This window comes from Hemiscyllium ocellatum, chromosome 15 (assembly GCF_020745735.1).
Source record: "Hemiscyllium ocellatum isolate sHemOce1 chromosome 15, sHemOce1.pat.X.cur, whole genome shotgun sequence".
Taxonomy (NCBI): Eukaryota; Metazoa; Chordata; class Chondrichthyes; order Orectolobiformes; family Hemiscylliidae; genus Hemiscyllium; species Hemiscyllium ocellatum.
The window spans coordinates 65,607,698-65,630,321 of record NC_083415.1 but is presented as its reverse complement, the minus strand read 5'-3'; the positions used below and the strand labels follow the sequence as shown (position 1 = coordinate 65,630,321).

The 22,624-nt window shown below is 43.5% G+C and overlaps 1 protein-coding gene across 1 annotated transcript; it reads left to right on the top strand.

The window, feature by feature from the left end:
• The first annotated feature begins 5,125 nt into the window (after positions 1 to 5,125).
• On the top strand, positions 5,126 to 22,365 carry LOC132822826 (neuronal acetylcholine receptor subunit alpha-4-like). Its single transcript, XM_060836183.1, has 5 exons — positions 5,126 to 5,170; positions 5,279 to 5,388; positions 9,981 to 10,837; positions 11,168 to 11,337; positions 22,240 to 22,365. The coding sequence occupies exons 1-5, from the start codon at positions 5,141 to 5,143 to the stop codon at positions 22,363 to 22,365; spliced, it is 1,293 nt and encodes a 430-aa protein (XP_060692166.1). The 5' UTR covers positions 5,126 to 5,140.
• Positions 22,366 to 22,624: the final 259 nt, after the last annotated feature.

The following is a 22,624-nucleotide window of genomic DNA, read 5'->3' as shown; positions in this document are numbered from 1 at the left end:
TCTCACACTCTCTCTAACACTCACTCTCTCCCAGTCTGCTCTCTCTCTCTCTCTATAACACTCACTCTCTCCCAGTCTGCTCTCTCCCTCACTCTCATACTCTGACTATATTACCTGTCCCAATTTGCTGTCTTGGTCTTTTTTTAAAGTTACGTTTTAATGAGTTTCTGCCCTTTGATGTGATAAACAGCCCCCCGTGGTGGGGATTACCTTCAGACTGTTTCACCCTCTCACTGACCCCAGTAAGCAGCCAAACGGATCTCTCAGCTACAAACGCCGAATTCTGTCGGTTCCCTCAAACTGAACGAACTTTCTAAGTCCCGAACTCGAGATGCTTCCCACAGCCACTGTCCCTGATGAGCTGTCTGCATGCGGTTCAGTTCAGATTGTGATGGGGAACCCGAACTGATCCTTATCATTATCCCAACAACCCCACCCGCTCTCAAACAAATCCCCCAGTTGTACCCCTGAACCAGGGTGGGTTTTACAACCCTCAGTGGTTTCTCATGGGCAAGCTCTCAATTCCAGATTCATTGATTGAGTTTTTACAAGTTTCTAAGTTGGCCCGGGTGGGATAGAACCCGTGTCCCAAGTGAGTTAACCTGGATCGTGGAATGGGCAAGACATGAGCACATCAATCAGATTGATAGCTCTGCTCCTGAGGGTGCCCGGGCTGTGAACCACAAGTTAGAACACGATGCAAGACAATGGAAAGGAACCACTTGCAAGCAAGAAATGTTGGTATCTTGGGGGTTGCTCAAACTATTCTCACATCCCAAACTGGATGGAACAATATCTCCTCTTCAGACCAGGCACTTTACAACCTTTTGGATTTAATATTGAGTTCAACAAATTGGGACTGATTTCTATCAGCTTGCTCCCCCATCCCACTCACTGTCCTGTCCAGTCTGGTAGGGACCCACCATTGTTCTGCTATTCTCACATTCCCATCGCCCGGCACCCATCATCCTCACCAGCCCCCTGCCGAACTATAGTATAACTGCTGTCCTGTCCATACTTCACTTCAGCCCTGATGAAGAGTCAAGCTAGATTCAAAACATTAGCTTGCTTGCCCTCCATGGATGCTGTCTGACCCGCTGTGATCTCCAGCAGATTCCAGCATCTGCAGGAATGTGTTCTTACCCCCTGTGTAGGATCATGTTGTAAGTGTAGGTGGTCAAAAATCAGAACCCCTTGTACAATATTACCTTTTGGCTACTCACTTGCCCTCTCAGATAAATGACCTCAGCATTATTTAAATGAGTGCTCAGTTCTCATCAAAGACCAGAGAGAGGAAGCTCCAGTGTTGAGATTAATGCCTTTTTTTAGAATAAACAATTTATTCATTCATGGGATGAAGAGGGTCACTGGCTAGGCCAGCATCTATTACCTCATTACGCGAAAGTGAGGACTGCAGATACTGGAGATCAGAGTCAAGGTTAGAGTGGTGCTGGAAAAGCACAGCAGGTCAGGCAGCATCCGAGGAGCAGGAAAATCAATCTTTCGGGCAAAAGCCCTTCATCAGGAATGAGGCGGGGAGGTGGTGGGCAGTCCATTTATCTCCACCCCGGAGGCTCCCCGCCTCATTCCTGATGAAGAGCTTTTGCCTGAAACGTCGATTTTCCTGCTCCTTGGATGCTGCCTGACCTGCTGTGCTTTTCCAGCACCACGCTAATCTTGACAATTGCCTCATTGTCGAGAGGGCAGCTGTGGGTCTGGAGTCACATGTAGGCCAGACTAGGTAAGGATGGCACTTAGTGAAGGACATCAGTGACCCAGATGGGATGTCCCCCTGACACTCTCCAGATTGTTATTGAATTCAAATTCCACTGTCTGATATCATTGGGATTTGAACCTCAGTCTCTGGGTGAACAGACCTGCAATAACACCACCAGGCCATCACATCCCCTTTACGTTAAAGTCTTTTGTTAATGCTATGCATTTTAAGTTGGGAGAATGTAGTTTGTTTTAAATTGAAGATCAGGTGGTTGAGAAGCCTGCAGCCATTCAGTGTAATCCCAGCGGGGGAACCACAGCTCAGCGGAAATCTGTGTCAACCACCAAGAGACCAACTACTTGTAAAATGGAGAATAGTTAAACTTCCATGGTCCTCTCGAGAGGTGTTGTGAGGAAAATGAGCCCCAAGCTAAATAAACTAACAGCCTGGAAGATCGAAGCTGTTGAGGGAAACAACTCCAGGGGTTGGGGAGGGAGGGGTCTGTGACACATCAGGCAGGTCTGTATTGTTATTATTATTATTATTATTATTATTATTATTCTGTAGGGTTGAAGGATATCCCAAGGATAGGAAGGGGCAGGACAGAAAGGTATTTAAGAATGTCCATTCATAATCTGTCCCTGGGACAGTTTCTAACTTTAATCCCACACAAGCTTTCTGACTCATCTACTAGGACACAGCAGCTAAAATACATGTATATGAACTGATGAATTAGCAACAAGAGGAGGCCATTCAGCCCCTTGAGCCTGCTACAGCATTCCGTAAGATCATGACTGATCTGTTCATGATCTTCACTTTCTCCTCTACCTTTGACTCCCTCTTGCATCAAGAATTTATTCAGTTCAGCTTTAAAATTATCCATTGACCCAGCGTCCCCTCCTGCTAGTTCTGCCTTATTCTCTGTGCAGAGCTGAGGTCTGTAACAACTGAACTTTTCTGGTGTTTTTTCCTTCCCCCAGTTTGTTGTAAGCTGGAATCTCAGGCTCAGGCTGAGGAACGGCTGCTGAAAACTCTCTTCACTGGCTACAATAAACTGTCCCGACCCGTGATCAACTCCTCTGACACTGTGCTCGTCCATTTTGGCTTGTCGATTGCACAACTTGTGGATGTGGTACGTGCAAGAAATTAGAGTGTCCAGCAATGGTGGTCTCACCGATTCAACTTTGTTAACTAACCTCTAATACTTTACCCACGATATTAAGCAATGTTATATTGTTACATACAGAGAGATATTGTGTTAAAAGACACGGAAAGAGATAACAGTTAAGTTAAGGTACACGTGAAACAATTACCAAAGTAACGTGTAACAAAGTCAATGTCAAGAAATATCATTCAAACCACCCTACCCAGAATCAACAACTGGAAACAGTCCAAGTACATAAATATTGAACATTTTCTAGTATTTTTGATCCAAAACTATTTTTCTAGAGGATAAATAAAGTAGACTCTTAACTTTTGACTCACCGACTCCCAAGTGAAACCAGAATTACCTGCTGTGTCTGTGTTATTCAGGGTTGAATTTTTAATTCGATCATTGCCCTGAAAGTCAATGTTGGAGTTTCTCACTCACTGTACTATGTTTTGTTGTTACAGAACCAGAAATTGCTGGAAAATCTCAGCAGGTTTGGCAGCATTCATGAAGTGAAATCAGGGTTAATGTTTCTGGTCGCATCACTCTTCTTCAGAAGGGTCTGATGATGCCAACTTCGACAAAGGACCCTCCGAAGTGTCCACCTTCTTCCACAACCAAGGATTTCCCAGCTCGAAAAGTCACTGGAACCAAAACATGAACTCTGATTTCTCTGCACAGACACTGCTAGACCTGTTGAGCTTTTCCAGCAATTTCAGTTTTTGGTTCAGATTTCCAGTATCTGTACTTCTTTCAGTTTTTGTCTAGTATTTCTGTGTTAACCTGCTTTAATATTCCTTTGTTTGGTGTTGAATGCTGCAGTGTATTGGACTCTGCTCTTTGAGTTCTATGATTTGGTGCCAATCCTGATTACAATATTGTGGCCCAGGAATGGTGTGAAGAACAGAAAATATCTCAATAGATTTCAGGTTTCCATGATGGAAGGTTAAGGAATTTTCTTAGTGACTGTTTTGGAGAGTTTCTTTAAAAAACCTCGACAAGGTTTCTGTACTTAACAAGAACTACTTTTTATTACAAAGAAATCCGGAAAACAAAATATGAATCGTCAACAGATAACTCTACAGCCGAAACTCTGACACACACATACAATACTCATACACACAGAAACATATGCACATATACACGCACACGTTTACACATACACAAACACACTCGCACACACACAATACTCATACATACAGAAACATATACACATATACACGTACAGAAATGCACTCACAAATACACATACACACACACAATACTCATACACAGAAACATATATACATATACACGTACACAAACACACTCACAAATACACACACACACACACACATGCTCTTGCACACACATACAAGCACACACTCTTTCATACTCTCTCAAGCACACACACATACTCTCATGCACATACACAAATGCATACGCACATACACACAAACACATGCACAGAAACGCATGCACAGACATCCACAGACAGACACACATAGATATACAGCAGGTCAGGCAGCATCCAAGGAACAGGAAATTCGACGTTTCGGGCCAGAGCCCTTCATCAGGAATCATGATTCCTGATGAAGGGCTCTGGCCCGAAACGTCGAATTTCCTGTTCCTTGGATGCTGCCTGACCTGCTGTGCTTTAACCAGCAACACATTTTCAGCTCTGATCTCCAGCATCTGCAGACCTCACTTTTTACACATAGATATACAGACTTATATTCACACATACTGACATACGTGCTCTAACATACATTCACATACACACACTTACAGACAAACAAATAAACAAATATGGGTGTAATAGATGGAGGAAAAAGTACTGGTGAAATATGATTCAACTCCACCAGATGAAGGGACCCCTTTGCTTCCCATGACCTTCTGTTTTCCATTTCCCTAGTTTCCAGGTTCTTTCAATGCTTTGCAGAAGACACAAGCTTGCTCTGAAATCTCACCATGATCTCGCACTGATTTCCCCAACCCACGATCCTCTCCGATATCCACACTCATCTAATTCTGGTCTTTTGTATATTCCCAGTTACAATAATTGCTAAACTCTGGAATATCCTCCACTCTCCACCTCTGTAACTCCCTTCCATCCACTATGGCAATCCTGACTAGGCTTTTGGACACCTGACCTAACATTGTGACTGAATGTCAGAGCTCCCCAGGATGTTCCATTATGTTCCTGCATCAAAATAAGACGTTGTGCAAATTAATCAGTTAATTTATAAAAAAAGTAATGCTGTTTGCTTCCTACACAGGATGAAAAGAATCAAATGATGACCACTAATGTCTGGATCAAACAGGTAAGTTTTGGTAAAAAAATCAACTTTGATTGTTTTGTCTCACTGGTTTCTATGAAAAGTCCCCATGTTTTATTTGTCCAATATCTTACCTTTTCTCTTGATTTTCAGGAATGGCATGATTTTAAACTTCGTTGGAATCCCTTGGAATATGGGAATGTCACCTCAATTAGAGTCCCCTCGGAGTTTCTCTGGAGACCTGATATTGTCCTCTACAACAAGTGGGTCACACCAAATGAATGTATTGACCTTGTTTGCTGTTAATTATTGGGATACAAGAATCCCTAAAATTAAAGGCTCAATAAGATTAGATTAGATTACTTACAGTGTGGAAACAGGCCCTTCGGCCCAACAAGCCCACACCGACCCGCCGAAGCGCAACCCACCCAGACCCCTACCCCTACATTTACCCCTTACCTAACACTATGGGCAATTTAGCATCACCAATTCACCTGACCCACACATCTTTGGACTGTGGGAGGAAACCAGAGCATCCCCACACAGACACGGGGAGAACGTGCAAACTCCACACAGTCAGTCGCCTGAGGCGGGAATTGAACCCAGGTCTCTGGCGCTGTGAGGCAGCAGTGCTAACCACTGAGCCACTGTGCCGCCCACCAAGGCTAAGGGAGAGCTGGAGTTCATATGTAAACATTAGAATTGAAAGGCGAATTATATCAAATCTGAATTTAGACCACACTTGCAGTACCGTATACATTTATACATAGTATAAGTTGAAGCTCTGGATTAGGTGCAATAATCTTTCCAAAGGTGATAGTAGAAAGGTGGTGGATTGGAATTAGTCCCCTGTGCCAGGCATAATGTGCTGCAGGCGACTAAATTAATGCAGAAACTAAACCAGAAGCTGCTGGAAAAGCTCAGCAGGTCTGACAGCACCTGTGAAGAGAAATCAGAGTTAACGTATCGGGGTCCAGAGACCCTTCCTCAGACTGGTGACAGTTAGGAAAATGTCAGTTTATCTGCAGAAGATCGTGTGGGGGCAAGGGATGAGGAGTAAACAATAGATAGGGATAGAGCCCAAAGATAGAGAAGAACAGTTGGAGAGATAAACCAACTCCTTTGTTTGTCCAACTGTCCTTCTCTCTCTCTGGACTCTATCCCCACCTATCGTTTACTCCTTACCCCCTTCCCCCATCTGATCTTCTGCAGATAAACTGACATTTTCCCAACTACCATCAATTCTGAGGGAGGGTCTCTGGATCCGAAAGGTTAACTCTGATTTTTCTTCACAGGTGCTGCCAGACCTGCTGAGCTTTTCCAGCAATTTCTGTGTTTGTTTCTGATTTACAGCATCTTCAGTTCTTTCAGTTTTTAAATTAATGCAGAGCTGCCCCAGGAACCCTGCTTCCTTGGATTAGCCAGCCAATCTGATTGGCTGGAAGGGCAGGCAGTCCCCAACAGTGCCAGCACTTCATACAAAGTTAAAAATCACCCAACACCAGATTATAGTCCAACAGGTTTATTTGGAAGCACTAGCTTTCGGAGCAACGCTCCTTCATCAGGAGGTTGTGGAGAATAAGACTGTAAGACACAGAATTTACAGTGTGATGTAACTGAAATTATATATTGAAAAAGACCTGGATTGTTTGTTAAATCTCTCATCTTTTAGAATGACCATGTTGGATTCAGTTCTTTCATCTGTAAATCACAAAACTTTATTTTAGAAGTTGCATTCTCAAGTGAACTATAACAATTGGTATCATGTCGGCACAGATAATGTATTGAAGGTCATGATTTGGAGATGCCGGTGTTGGACTGGGGTGGACAAAGTTAAAAATCACATAACACCAGGTTATAGTCCAACAGGTTTAATTGGAAGCACCACTAGCTTCCAATTAAATCTGTTGGACTATAACCTGGTGTTGTGAATTTTAACTTTGTATTGAAGGTGTGAGCTTCCCTGTGGGCTGTCTGTCCCACGATAGTCAGACTGATTCTAATCTGAAAAACAGATTTACAGAATCTTACATGGATTAATGCAGTTTTTGAGCAAAGTAACATGTAATTTTGCAAGTACAAATTCATCCCACAGACTTACATGTGTATGTGTGCATGTGGTTGGGTGTGTGTCTGTGTGTGGTGGGGGGGGCAGGTAATTAGTGTCTGTGAGAGAGTGTGTGTATGTGAGTGTAAAGGGGTATAGGTCTGTGAGAGGCTGTGTGCGGGAATGTATGTGTGAGCATATGAGAGTCTGCCTGAGTGTGTGTGTGTGTATGTGTGTGCACGTGTGTATGTGTGTGCACATGCGTGTGTGGGAGTGTCTGTGTGTGTGTGTGGGAGTGTCTGTGTGTGGGAGTGTATGTGTCTGTGTGTGTGTGGGGGGTACAGTGGGGTCACCTGTAGTGTGACATGAACCCAAGGTCCCTGTTGAGGCCATCCCCATGGGTACTGAACTTGGCTATTTTTTAGTGGTGTAGCACATTGCAGTGGTGGTTGCCGGGACTGCAGCAGGGCCCAGGGCAAAGGCCCCAGTGGATTCTGCATCCTGTTGGTCAGGGCCATTGGGTGGACAGAGTTTGGGAACCTCGGAGGCAGGCATAAGAGGGGTGGGTTTCAAAGTCAATGTGGAGAGAAATAGTTATGGTTACTAATGTGCAGATGAGGGGCAGGATCAAATGGGAATTACTAATGTCAGGGTGAGGAAGCCCCTGATGTATAGAGACCTGCCAAAGATAGTAACCCCACCTTCCTTCATAACCTTTGCAAAACCTTTCTAAAACTGGGCTGCTCTCTCCCCCCAGCAGCCCACACTGCTGTACTATAGAGTAGTCTTGGGGTGAATTGAGGTTAACAAATTGTATTGATCCTAATTATTGATTTAAATATCAATAATACCTGCACATCCCCCAATTCCATTTCCATCCATTCTACCCAGTAAAACACACCCAGTGTAAAGACCAACCCATGGATTTACATATAATTCTTAGGAGTAAATCACCATGACAACCTGAATGACTTGAGGATTTCCTAAATGGCAACAAAACCTTTCCCAACATTAGATCCCGAGAACTTGAGCTCTCAGAAAGTGACACAAACATTTCAGGAATAATTCAACTGAAATATCATCTATAACAGTTCAGCCTTTCGCTCAGTGAGCTGTGAGGGCGAGGACATAGGAACCTTTTCACTAGCAACTTGCAGAAATGAAATTAGATAAACAAGTTCAAACAGTAAAGCTGATAGTGTCATGGAAATGACAGGGGAATGAGACTGATTATATTACTCTTTCAAGGAGCTAGTATGGACACAATGGGCTGAAGAGACTCCTTCTGTGATACATATTTGTTATTGTAATTCCTGATTTCTATAAAGAAAGGCTAAAAGCAAAAATGTAACAGAGGCAGAAAATCTTATCATTCCATCCAGAAGAATAACAAGGTCTAGACAGCTAGGTGATGGAGGTGCCAATGTTAGACTGGGGTGGACAAGGTCAGAAGTCACACGACACCAGGTGATAGTCCAAAAGGTTGATTCGAAATCACAAGCTTTCAGCGCACTGCTCCTTCAGCCGGTGAAGTTAGTTAGGGAGAACAGGTTGCATAAAACTATTTTGTACTCCATTGACTACGGGAGATTGAGGCATAATCTAATAAAAAGTTTTAAGATGTTGAAAGGATTTAATAGAATTGATGTGAAGAAACTATTTCACTGAGCAGAGAATAGAGTCCATGATGCCCTTGATTTATGAAGCCAGAGGACACAATGCTGGGGTGAAATCAGGAAGCACTCTTTTATACAAAGGACAATGGAAAACCTCGATGTTCTCCTTCCCTGTAGATACTGGAGTTTTCCACCCACAGTGGTACATGGTTTGGCCTGTTAAAGGTATTGGGCGACATGCAGTATAGGTGGGGTAACCAGGGTTCAGGTGCATAGCAGCCATTAGCTAATTGACTAGCAGGACAGGCTGAGTGGACTCTTCCTGCTGCTAATGTTACTATGTTCCAAAAGAGAGGAACATAGGAGTGGAGTGAGTATGTGGGATTAGGAAACAGTTATTGCTTGAATGGAGGAAAACACCAACTTGGTTGGACCAAATGGGCCATGTTTTATGTCATTTATGTAACTCCATGACTGGGTTCCTGAAAACTCTATGCTACTTTCTCCCCACCCCCACCATCCTCTCATTTATCTCTGCACCCTTCAGGCACTCTGCTTGTATTCCTGATGAAGGGCTTTTGCCTGAAACGTCAATTTTCCCGCTCCTCGGATGCTGCCTGAACTGCTGTGCTCTTCCAGCACCACTGTAATCCAGAATCTGGGTTCTTTCATTGGGCAGCATGATGGCTCAGTGGTTAGGAGAGGAACCCAGATTCAATTACACTCTTGAACAACTATCTGTGTGGAGTTTGCACATTCTCCCCGTGTCTGTGTGGGTTTCCTCCGGGTCCCCCAGTTTCCTCCCACAGTCCAAAGATGTGCAGGTTATGGTGAATTGGCCAGAGGAAATACAAGGTTACAGGAATGGGATGGGTCTAGGTAGGATGCTTCGGAGTGTCGGTGTGAATATGATGGGCTGAATGGCCTGCTTCCTTACTGTATGGATTCTATTCTATCTCCCCTGGTATTTCTCTTAAAACATTCTGCTTTTTGCTTTCAGCACTAGCTCAGATTGTTTTGTGGGAAAGGTACGAGAATAGAATTGAATAGTAATTTATTGTCACTTGTATTTTTATAAAAACTACAGTGAAAAGTGTTTAAGTTGCCATACTCTGACACATATGTTAATAACAGAAATCATATCTAAAGAAAAATTAAGAAAAATCTCAGTCCTAGTTCTCTTTACTTGCAGTGCCGACGGAGACTTTGCCATCACCCACTTGACCAAGGCCCACCTGTTCCACAGTGGCAGGATCAAGTGGACTCCTCCTGCCATCTACAAGAGCTCCTGCAGTATTGACGTGACTTTCTTCCCGTTTGACCAGCAGAACTGTACCATGAAATTTGGATCATGGACATTTGACAAAGCCAAGATAGACCTGGTCAGCATGGCCAGGCATGTAGACCAGCAGGACTACTGGGAAAGTGGGGAATGGGTCATTATCAGTGCAGTTGGGAATTACAACATCAAAAAGTACGAATGTTGTCGTGAAGTCTACTCAGATATTACCTACTCCTTCCTGATAAGGCGTCTCCCTCTGTTCTACACCATCAACCTCATCATTCCCTGTTTGCTTATATCATGTTTAACAGTGTTGGTCTTTTACCTCCCCTCAGATTGTGGGGAAAAGATCACACTTTGTATCTCTGTGTTACTTTCTCTGACTGTCTTCCTACTCCTTATAACGGAGATTATTCCATCCACATCCCTCGTCATCCCTCTGATTGGGGAATACCTTCTCTTCACAATGATATTTGTCACACTATCCATTATTATCACGGTGTTTGTGTTGAATGTCCACCATCGCTCCCCCCACACACACACCATGCCAGGGTGGGTCCGAAGATTCTTTCTGGATTTTCTTCCTCACGTTCTCTTCATGCAACGGCCAATGGCTGTGATCACAAACTGTAATGAACTGATCATGCCAATACATGAAGCCTCGAGCTTTCCGATGTACCCTCCCAAAGGTAAGGAAGAGCAAAACCAAATCTTGGCCCAAGGATCAGACCAACAATCAGATACTAACACATCACTGACGACTCTGTGTTATCTTCAGGAAGACCAGGGCAAGCCCAAAGCACAGTGCCCATCACAATCCTGCCAGGAGGACCAGTCCCAACCTCACTATCCATGTTCTTCACCCACCAACCTCCCTCACCACCGTATCAAGGAACAGCCCAAAGGGAGGTCATTGAGTCCTCAATACATTTGCAGGCAGGATGACTCGCCAGAGACCAATATCCACTGTAGGTCCCGCAGAATCCAGTACAGCCATCTACATGAGGATCTACCCTGCTCGAATGGACAACCCAGAGAGACTCAGCAATGCCATGAGAATGGAAATACACCCCAGTCAGCTCCATCTTTGTGTAGAGGCAAACATGGGAACAAGGTCAAGAGAACAGCCTCAGGCACAAAGCGAGAGTCAAAAGTGGCCAAGCGCAGAGAGCAGAAGAAAGCGACATTAACCCCAGCTGTGAAATTGGCAGTGGAAAGTATTCATTACATTGCAAACCACTTACGGGCAGAGGATGCTGATTTCCTTGTAAGTAGTTATGTTATTGAACTTCAATATAGACATAGATTCAGTCAGTTTTTTCTTGTCATTCACATTCTAATCAAACCTTATCAATAACACAATAACAAAAACATTTTATGATGACAGAATGGTATGTAAACAGAAATGACTTTCAGTATTGACAGGAGGTCATCTATATTGCTGGCAGCAAAAAGGAGGGCACATGTTGTTTAGAAGATAAGATTAAATGTGATAAGACAAACAGCAGGGTCTCAGGGTATTCACTCACAAATCTTTAAAAAATAAGGGGCCAGAACTATAAGGCATTCATGAAGAATTGGACTTTAATCAGAACTAAGCTCAGTATGGTGCCCAGTTCTACTCTCCAGATTTCAGAAATGAGATAGAAGAGAGAGTGCCAGAATCCTGAAGTGTTTAACTTCGTTCCTGACTCCCTAAAGCCTGTCCACCATCGACAAGGCACAAGTCAGGAGTGTGATGGAGTACTCCCCACTTGCCTGGATGGGGGCAGCTCCAACAACACTCAAGAAGCTCAACACCATCCAGGACAAAGCAGCCTGCTTGACTGATACCCACAAACATCCACTCCCTCCTCCACTGATGCTCAGCAGAAGCAGTGTGTGCTATCTACAAGATGCACTGCAGAAATTCACCTCAGACAGCACCTTCCAAACCCCAACCATTTCAATCCAGAAGAATACAGAGAGTAGGTAAATGGGATCACTACTCCCTCCAAGTTCTTCATACCACTCTCCATTCTGATTTGGAAATATATTCCTGTTCCTTCAGCGTTACTGGGTCACAAACCTGGAATTCCCTTCCTCAGGGCAATGTGGATCTACCTACAGCACACAGTCTGCAACTCACTCTCACCTTCTCAAGGGGCAACTAGAGATGGGTAATAAATGCTGGGCCCAGCCAGTGACACCTGCGTCCTATGAGTGAATGAAGGAAAAGGTTAATGGAAGTGATTGCAGGGAGCAGAAGCTTCAATAATGACGAAAGATTGGAGTAATACAGAGAGGGCAAGAGGAGGTTTGACAGAAGTTTTTAAAATTGTGAAGGGCCTGGACAGAATAAATAGGGAGAAACTATTTCTGCTTGTAAAAAGATTGAGAATGAGAGAACACAGATTTAAAGTAATTGGTAAAAGAAGTAAATGCAATGTGACAAAAAAAATTCACACAATGAGTGGTGCGGAAATCAGGTGGAGGTGGGTTCCACTGAGGCATTTAAGAGGGCATTGGATAATTATTTAAATTGAAACAATGAACAAGGTCACAGGGAAAAGGCAAGAGATTGACTCTAGGCCATAACGCTCAATCAGAGAGCCAGCGCAGATGCAATGGACTGAAGGGCCTCCTTTGGCACTGTAACAATGTTATGATTCTGTGCAGCATCCCAGTAAGGAATCAGGAGAAACTTCAGCCATGAAAACGTGGAACTTGCCAGGGTGTGGGTGAGTTGAATAAGATTGAACCATTAAAGGGCAAGCTAGAGAAGCTCATGAGGGAGAAGGAAGCAAAAGGGAAATATTGATGGGGTTAGATGAAAGTCACAAGAGACTTAGTATTGAGGAGAACATCTTATTTTTCATCACTCCAGAGAACTGAGCACATCTTCCAGGTAATTACTCAAGTGCAGTGCGGATCGAGTGCGTCACTGTCAGAGGAACTATCAAACAGATGAAGAGTTAAAGTTATGTACACACTCCCAGAGGCCACTATTTGAGAAAAGCATGGAGCTCTCCGTCGTGTTCTGATTGATATTTATCTCTCAACAAACGTCACTAACAGATAAATAATCTGGTCTATATCACATTTTTGTGGGACCTGGTGGAGAAATTGGTCACAACATTTGATAGTGATTATGTTTTTGAACATAAAGCATTTTGTGACCTCCTGACATCATGAAAGGTGCTATATAAATGCAAGTCTTTCTCTTTCTGTAACCTTGATGGTTTTTCCGTGGGAGAGGTCTATTTGGACAGGGACACATTTTGGTCCCTGAGTGTTCTTGGCTCTCCCCCTTGATTTGTGCCTGAACCTGTGTTATTGGGGTTCCATCACATTCCTGTTAGTTATGGGAGCAGCACAACAGGAAGTGTAAAGGCAGTGTGAGTAAAAGAGCATTTTGATTTAATTCACGGCAACAGGCAAGTTCCATGAATAAAAATGCTCTGAAACAATCTGCTGTCAACTTGTCATCCTGCCTTTGTCAGTCTGAGCCTGTCAGGGACAATGAACTTGGTCACAAAGTGCTACATTACACAGATCCACATCAAGGTTGACAACTTAGCTCTGAAGGACATCGTTAGTATAGAACTATATCAAGTCTGATGTCTGATGAACTGTCTCTTAATCTTTATCTGAGGGATCTGCAAACAAATTATGGAAAACACCATCTTAAAATGTTCAGTGTTTAAGCCCACTTCTCAAATGTTAATCCTTGGATAAAATTTTAATTTCTTAGCTCATGCTTTGTTCTCCCTTGTCAGTGACGATATCACATTTCCAGATTAATCATTTGATGTAATTTTAGATTAGACTTAGTGTGGAAACAGGCCCTTCGGCCCAACAAGTCCACACCGACCCGCCGAAGCGCAACCCACCCATACCCCTACATTTACCCCTTACCTAACACTATGGGCAATTTAGCATGGCCAATTCACCTGACCCGCACATCTTTGTGACTGTGGGAGGAAACCGGAGCACCCGGAGGAAACCCACGCAGACACGGGGAGAACGTGCAAACTCCACACAGTCAGTCGCCTGAGTCGGGAATTGAACCCGGGTCTACAGGCGCTGTGAGGCAGCAGTGCTAACCACTGTGCCACCGTGCCGCCCATAAATCTTGAACTAAATTCACCCAAACGTCAAATGTGACATTATGCCCTTCGCAACCTATTCACAACCAAGAGCAAATGACACCAAGGCCAAGCGACGATAGGAGATAGGAACAGGAGTTCTGCCCCTCGTGCCTGTCCCACCCTTCAATGAGCTCACGCCATAGACCTGCCTTTGGCTCATATCCCTTAAAATCTTTGCTGAACAAAAAAGACTCATCTATCTCCAATTTACAATTATCAACTACTCCAGCATCCACTGCCATTTGTGGAAGAGAATTCCAAATCTCTCCCACCCTGTGTGTGTAGAATGCTTCCTAACATCTCTCCTGAATGCTCTGGCCCTCATTCTCAGTTTACATCCCTAGTTCTAGAATCCCTAAATTATATATCCATCCAGTCTTGTTAACGTCTTGAAAGCTTCAATTGGATCACCCCATAACCTTCTAAAATCTGGAGAAAACTGGCCTAATTTGTACAATCTCTCCTCATAACATAACTCCTGATGCCCAGGTATCATTCTTGTAAACCTATGTTATACTCCTCCAAGATCAATCTACCCTTTTTAAGGTGAGAGTTGTTATGCTAAATGGGCTGAGAAATATATTGAATTCCTACAGCAGTTGGAAAGTATATTTAGACAGCATTGAGCAAGATATAATGTATCAGAAAATGCTGATTGTCATGACCAGGCAGAATCGAATGCCCTCTGTGCCCTCCAGTAGGGATTGAAGCATTTCCTAAGCCGAATATAATGAGCTGACATAAAGCCTGGTGTAGCAGAGGCCATATGCATTATCCAGTCTCCAGAAATAGTCTCCCTTCTCAAAGGTGACCCACACAGAATTTTTGTACAGATACCTTACATCAGATCAAATTTGAGACAAAGCGTCTGTTGGATCAGAACATTGAACAATGAGCATTGATGGCAGTTCAGTTCTATCTGACTTTAGCAAAGAATTCAGATGATAGTCTAGTGGTAATACCACTGTGAACTGTTAATCCTGAGAGCCAGGTAATCTTCTGGGGACCTGGATTTGAAACCCACCATGGCAGATGGTGACGTTTGCATTCAATTTTTAAAAATGTAGTTAAGAGTCTAATGATGTTGATTGCCAGGAAAAAAAACCTATCTGGTTCAATCATGTCCTTTAGGGAAGGAAACAGCCATCCTTACCTGGTGTGGCCTACACGTGACTCCAGACCCACAGCAACGTGGCTGACTCTTAACTGCCCTCTGGGTAATTAGGGATGGGTAATAAATGCTGGGCCTAGCTAGTGATGCCCACATCCTGTGAATGGATTTTTAAAAATGTTTGTGTTGTGCTGTAAGGTGACTGTAATATAATGACCAAGATATTGCGTTGCTCCCTGTAGTTCAGCAGTACTCTGACCTGTACAATACCTATGGTTCTCAAGGTTAAAAGCAGAGTTTGTGAATCATATCACAAAGTCTGACAAAGTTCTATATAGTATCTGTGACACAGAAATGAACCATTTGATCCAGTTGGTCTGCGCTGAGGATTCTACTCTGTACAAGTCTTTTTCCACCCTCTTCATCTCAAGGCCATAGGAAATAGAAACAGTAGTAGGCCATTCGGCCCCTCCCCAATTTACTACGATCCTGGCTGATCTGACAACATTCCTCACATTCACTTTCCTGCCCTTTCTCCTTGATTCCCTGGCCGATCAAGAATCTATCAATCTCAGCCTTAAATCTGTAAAGGACTCTATCCCCACAGCTGTCTGTGGCAAGGAATTCCAAATATTCATAACCCTCTGAGAGAAGGAATTCCTCCCCATCTCAGTCTTAAATTGGCACCTCTTTATTCTTATAGAGACAGTGCCCTCTGGTCCTACACTCTCCCATGACGGGGAGTACCATCTCAGCGTTTATCCTGTCAAGCCTCTTAAGAATCCTGTATGTTTCAATGAGATCACCTCTCAACCCATCAGCATAACCTTCTACATCTGTCTGTCTTTTGTATTTATCTTTCTCTTATATTTATCAACACCGTTCACCTCAAATATTCCTTGTGGAAATGGGTTGCCACCCTTCACTGACTAACAGTGTTTCCCCTCAGTTCTTACTGGATTTTCGAGAGCCAGCAACATTCAGTGTAATATTAAGGTTGTTTCATTAAACAAGGAGGATTTAAAAGAGGTAAAATGACCAATCAATGTCTGAAATTTACTACAGAGGACTGTGTGCTAAATTTGTACAAGATTGGTGCCACAGACATAATGTATAATTACAAACCGAAAGATTTATCATTGCATTAAGGGAGTAATTCTATAGTAATTCTCTTATACCACTTTCAGCAGAGTTGCTACATTGCTAGAGTTTGCCTTTGGTGTGGCTGCTGTGTGAATTATTATCCACCAGTGTTGTGGTTAAAGAATCAGTTCAACAGATTATCCTCGGGACAGTGATTATTCGCTGTATCAACAGAATGGTTACATGGTACAGGAGGTATAAGGTGGCGTGAGGGGCAGCATTACAAATTTTTCATTGAACTCGTTCAAGTGACAATAAGGGCTATTCTATTCTATTCATACCAGCCCTCAGAACTAGCAACACACTGAAGGTCTCGCCACTGACCATCTCCCCTCATTTTCCAATAATAATCCAATTTCCTCTTGAATCCCTCTCGATTTGACGTGCCTCCATCATCCTCTTCGGCAGAGCATTACAGATCTCAATCACCACAATGTTTTCCTTCTGTCATCAATTACAGCATGAAAACAGATCCTTCAGTACAACTTGTCCTTGCCAACCAGATATCCTAAATTAATCTAGTCTCATTTGCCAGCTTTTGTATCAGATTCCTCTGAACCCTTCCTATTCATATACCCATCCAAATGCCTTTTAAATGCTATAATTGTACCAGCCTCCGCCACTTCCTCTGGCAGCTCATTTCATACACACATCACCTCAGTGTGAAAATGTTGCCCCTCGGGTCCCTTTTAAATCTTTCCCCTCTCACCTTAAAACTATGCCCTCCAGTCTTGGACTCCACTACCCCAGGGAAAAGACCTTGTCCAGTTATCCTATCCATGCCCCTCATGATTTTCTAAAAACTTCTATAAGGTCACTCCTCAGCCTCCGAAACTCCAGGGAAAATAGCCCCAGTCTATGCCACCTCTCCCTAGAGTTCAAACATTCCAACCCCAGCAACATTCTTGCAAATCTTTTCTGAATCCTTTCAACTTCCACAACAATTTGTGGGCGGCACGGTGGCACAGTGGTTAGCACTGCTACCTCACAGCGCCAGAGACCTGGGTCCAATTCCCACCTCAGGCGACTGACTGTGTGGAATTTGCCTGTGTGGGTTTTCTCTGGTTTCCTCCCACAGTCCAAAGATGTGCAGGTTAGATGAATTGGCCATGCTAAATTGCTCGTAGTGTTAGGTGAAGCAGTAAATGTAGGGGAATGGGTCTGGGTGGGTTGAGGGTCGGTGTGGACTTGTTGGGCCAAAGGGCCTGTTTCCACAATGTAAGTAATCTAATCTAATTCTTCCAATCACAGGGAGGTCATATTTAAATGCAGTGTTCTAAAAGTGGCCTCACCAATGTCTTTTTTCAGAGCAAAATAGGCTCCTAACTCCTATACTCACTGCTCTGACCAATAAAGGAAAGCATATCAAATGCCTTCTTCACTATCCTATCTACCTGCGACTCTACTTTCAAGGCACTTTTTATTCGGCAACACTTCCCCAGGCTCTAGGTGTATAAATCTTGCTCTGATTTGCCTTTCCAAAATGAAGTGCCTCACATAAATTAAACTCCATCTGCTATTCCTTGCCCATCTGATCAAGGTCCCTTTGTACTCTGAGATAACCTACTTTACTGTCCACTACACCTCCAATTTTGGTGTCATCAATTAATTTGCTTTTGTAAATTATCTCAAATCTGTGCCCGTCCTATCATGACTCTCAGGTTCTCAATTCCTTTGTGACCAGGGACTGTTTTCCTCTAGGTAAAAACAAGGACTGCAGATGCTGGAAACCAGATTCTGGATCAGTGGTGCTGGAAGAGCACAGCAAGAGATGCTGCCTGAACTGCTGTGCTCTTCCAGCTCCACTGATCCAGAAACTGTTTTCCTCTACTCTGTCCTCATCCCTCAATCTTAAAACATCTTATAAAATCTTGTCACGGCTTTCTCTTCTCTATGGACACCAATCTATACATATAACTGATGTTCCTCATCCCTGAAACCACTCTCATACATCTTTCCTCTATTGTCATGAAAAGTGTGTGATTTCTATACGTAAATGTCAATTCTTTTAGAGTTTTAATTTCAAACTAGTCATATGTGATGATTGTTAATTTTTTTGATTGAGCTTTAAAAATTACCTCAGTCACTCTTCTCAGATCCACCATTTTAAACCTGTATGGCCTCCAGGAGATTCCTGAAGAAGGGCTTATGCTCGAAGCGTCGATTCTCCTGCTCCTTGGATTCTGCGCTTTTCCAGCAACACATTTTTCAGCTCTGATCTCCAGCATCTGCAGTCCTCACTTTCTCCTGGCCTCCAGGAGTGTTAATGGAAGTTTATTTTGAGCAGGATTGTGGCAGGAGCAGAAAATATTGAAAGACATTAGCTTGCTTTTGTGTTTAGAATAAGCAAGGATTGATTTTAATGTAGAAAAACACAGAGTTGGAAAGCATTTGGATGACTTGAAAGAAACTGAGATAACCTGATAGAAACATCAGTGTAAGGGTCGCACAGTGGCTAGCCCTGCTGTCTCACAGCACTAGGGTCCCAGGTCCACTTCCAGCTTAGGCAACTGTCTATGCTAAGTAGCCCGTAGTGTTAGGTACATCAGTCAGAGGGAAATGGGCCTGGATAGGGAATCTAAGGTAATGTGGGCGGCACGGTGGCACAGTGGTTAGCACTGCTGCCTCACAGCGCCAGAGACCCTGGTTCAATTCCCGCCTCAGGCGACTGACTGTGTGGAGTTTGCACGTTCTCCCCGTGTCTGCGTGGGTTTCCTCCGGGTGCTCTGGTTTCCTCCCACAGTCCAAAGATGTGCGGGTCAGGTGAATTGGCCATGCTAAAATTGCCCGTAATGTTAGGTAGGGGTATGGGTGGTTTGCGTTTCGGCAGGTCGGTGTGGACTTGTTGGGCCGAAGGGCCTGTTTCCACACTGTAAGTAATCTAATCCAAAACAAAACTCGACTAAACTTAGATGCAGGTATTGTTTTCTCCCCCGAGAAAGGAGCTTGTTCAGATCAGTTAAGGAAACAAGCTGCTTCAGTTAGAAAAACGGTTTACTTTGTGAAACTTGAAGAAATGGAGTGTTTGATGAGAAACCTGCATTGGTTATTCAAAGTTGACAAAGTCAAAGCTCTCAATTGTGTGAGTGATCAAGGTGGAAAGGTTTTGTGGGGCACAGCACCAGCACTGAGAAGAAGCACTTAATGAAATTTGTGGGTAGAGCATAGAACATTATAGCACAGTACAGCTCACCCCCGCCCTCTCAAGGGGCGACTGGGGACGGGCAATAAATAGCATTACCCACATCCCACAAATAAATAAAAAATATCTTTAGGCAGTCCACATGCACCACATCCACAGCATTCCTCTAACAAAAAACTCTCAAGTAATTTAACTAGACATCATTAGTCCTGAACAACTCCTTTCTGGATGTCCTTAATAAAACCATATTTGCTTAAGTGACTTTTGGTGTTGTCCCAAATTAATATTTCTAGATGTTTCTCCATTGGCCAGGTTAATCTGATTGGCCTGTAGTTGCTTGACTCAACTTCACACTATTTTTGAACAAAGATGTAAACTTTGTTGTTCCCCAGTGCTGTGTCATCGATCTAAGTCAACGCAGGACTGAGGGATTATAGCCAGTACCTCTACAAACTATAATTCTCTTTTCCCTCAGTTTCATTGGGCATATCCCTCCCAGTGTTAGTGCCTAATCACCTGTAGGTATACACAGGCTATCATCCTCCTGATCAACTTTAACCACCTGAAGTAAAGCCATATTGGACTCAAAACATTAACACTATTTGCCTCCACAGAACCTGCTAGACTTTCTGATGGTCTCTATGCCTTTCTGTTTTTATTTCAGATCTCCAGCATCTGCAGCATTTTGCTTTGCTTCCTGCCAGACATCTGACAAAAGCATTATATTCATCTCCATTTTAACCCTTCTACTTTTACTCATCTGGATTGTTGGATCTGTTTGCTTTGCCATTCTCCTTCCAGAGAATTTTCCTTGGCTGCACCTGAACTCTCATTTCTTTAAAGGTTGTATTTCATTTAGCTCCTTGTTTGCTGCCAACCTGTGGTACAATGTACCGAGGCTGGTTCCTTTCTGGAGTTGACTTTCCCCTCTGTTAACTATTCTTAATCTGGATAGTTCTTTGTCTTTTTACAGACCTTGCAATATAAAGATCGTTGTCTTCTAAACACTCCCCCCATTTCATTCCCATGAATCAATATCGCCTTTATTGTTGAATTGGAGATATGCAGTCCAGGAGCTCCTTCCCTTCTCTCCCTTTATTCTACTGCTAGCCCAGATTACATGCAAATAATTAAAGTGCCCCCATTCTATAATTTTACATCTCTCTGCAATATATTTGCAGTTTGGTTCCTCTGTACATTTCTCACTCGTCAGTAGCTCCTAGACTGCAGTGGGCAATATGATTGTACCTTTTTTATTTCTTAACCAAAGCCATACTGATTCTGTCCTTGACCTTTCTGGAACATTCCCTGTCTCTTGGTATTTAACACCCAGTCCACTTTATCTTTGCAGGCGGCACGGTGGCACAGTGGTTAGCGCTGCTGCCTCACAGCGCCAGGGACCTGGGTTCAATTCCTGCCTCAGGCGACTGACTGTGTGGAGTTTGCACGTTCTCCCCGTGTCTGCGTGGGTTTCCTCCGGGTGCTCCGGTTTCCTCCCGCAGTCACAAAGATGTGTGGGTCAGGTGAATTGGCCATGCTAAATTGCCTGTAGTGTTAAGTAAGGGGTAAATGTATGGGTGGGTGGCGTTTCGGCGGGTCGGTGTGGACTTGTTGGGCCGAAGGGCCTGTTTCCACACTGTAAGTAATCTAATCTAATCTTTGAGTCGCAGCTCCATGATTGCCATAGCTTCATATTTATACCTGGCAATCTGGGTCTGTAAACTCTTATTGACCAATGTGTTCCAAAACGTAATTGCACAGCGATAAAGAGAATGACTTCTTTCAGGAAGTGGTGAATTTTTGAAATTCTTTACCACAGAGGGTTGTTAAAGCTGGGCTGTTCAGTTTATTTAAGGCTTAGAGAGAGAGTCTTTAGTCTGGAAAGGAATCAAGGGGCTTTAGGAAATTGTCAGCAAAATGCAGCTGAATATTATCACAGCCATGATCTCATTGCCTGGCAGAGCAGATGGGCTGCTTAGACGGTTTATGGTCTCAGCACACTCTGTGCATCTATCACAGTGACTGTAGTACACTCTCAATTCTGCAGAACTCACTGATAATTTGCTATTTCCTACCCTAGGAGAAAGTTAGGACTGCAGATGCTGGAGATCAGAGTCAAGAGTGTGGCGCTGGAAAAGCACAGCATGTCAGGCAGGATGATTCCTGATGAAGGGCTCTGGTCTGAAACATTGATTCTCCTACTTCTCGGATGCTGCCAGACCCGCTGTGCTTTTCCAGCAACACACTCTTGATCCTATTTCCTACCCTAGGCTTATCCATCTCACCCGGTATTCTGTATATGTGGTGTAACTATTATTATCTCCTGGTTTTCACACCCTTGCCAAGTGAGCTTAAACCTTCCTAACTAGTTGAAAAGATGATCCCTTATTGGTTGAATGAAATATTCTGTGTTCAGTGATAGGTCGCTCAGTTGAAACTGGACTATTTATTTCCTACGGTTCAATGTTCACCTTGCTCCTGTTTTGTGTTGAGTCATAGCAAGTGTTGTCACTGCTGAGATCGGGCAGGTCAGGATGGGGTTCTCACGGTTTGTCCCAAAGCCTCCTTCCCAAGGCAGTAATCTCTTGTGTTCCTTGTGGTTTGCCCTTTTACTCAGGATTGATGATGTTCTCTGGTTTTCAGGTGAAGGAAGACTGGAAGTACGTTGGCATGGTGATTGACCGTATCTTCCTGTGGATTTTTATTTTAATTTGCGTACTGGGAACGCTGGGCCTCTTCCTGCCTCCTTGGATGGCGGGAATGCTGTGAGAATGAAAGACATCAACAAACCCATGGCAAGATAGACCACTTCGATGGGAGTGATGGGACTGTTACTTTGACCCACGTCTCCACCTGCCCATCACTTCCCAGTTGTTGGAAACTATATTAAGGAAGATAAGAATTGTCTGGGCAAGAGAAATATCATTTTACTCTTCTGTAAATATTAGATGACATTACTGTTATATCACAACTGTTAAAACATACACAAGTTGAACTGAAAGGTTAAAACGATCAGGACTTCCTTTAC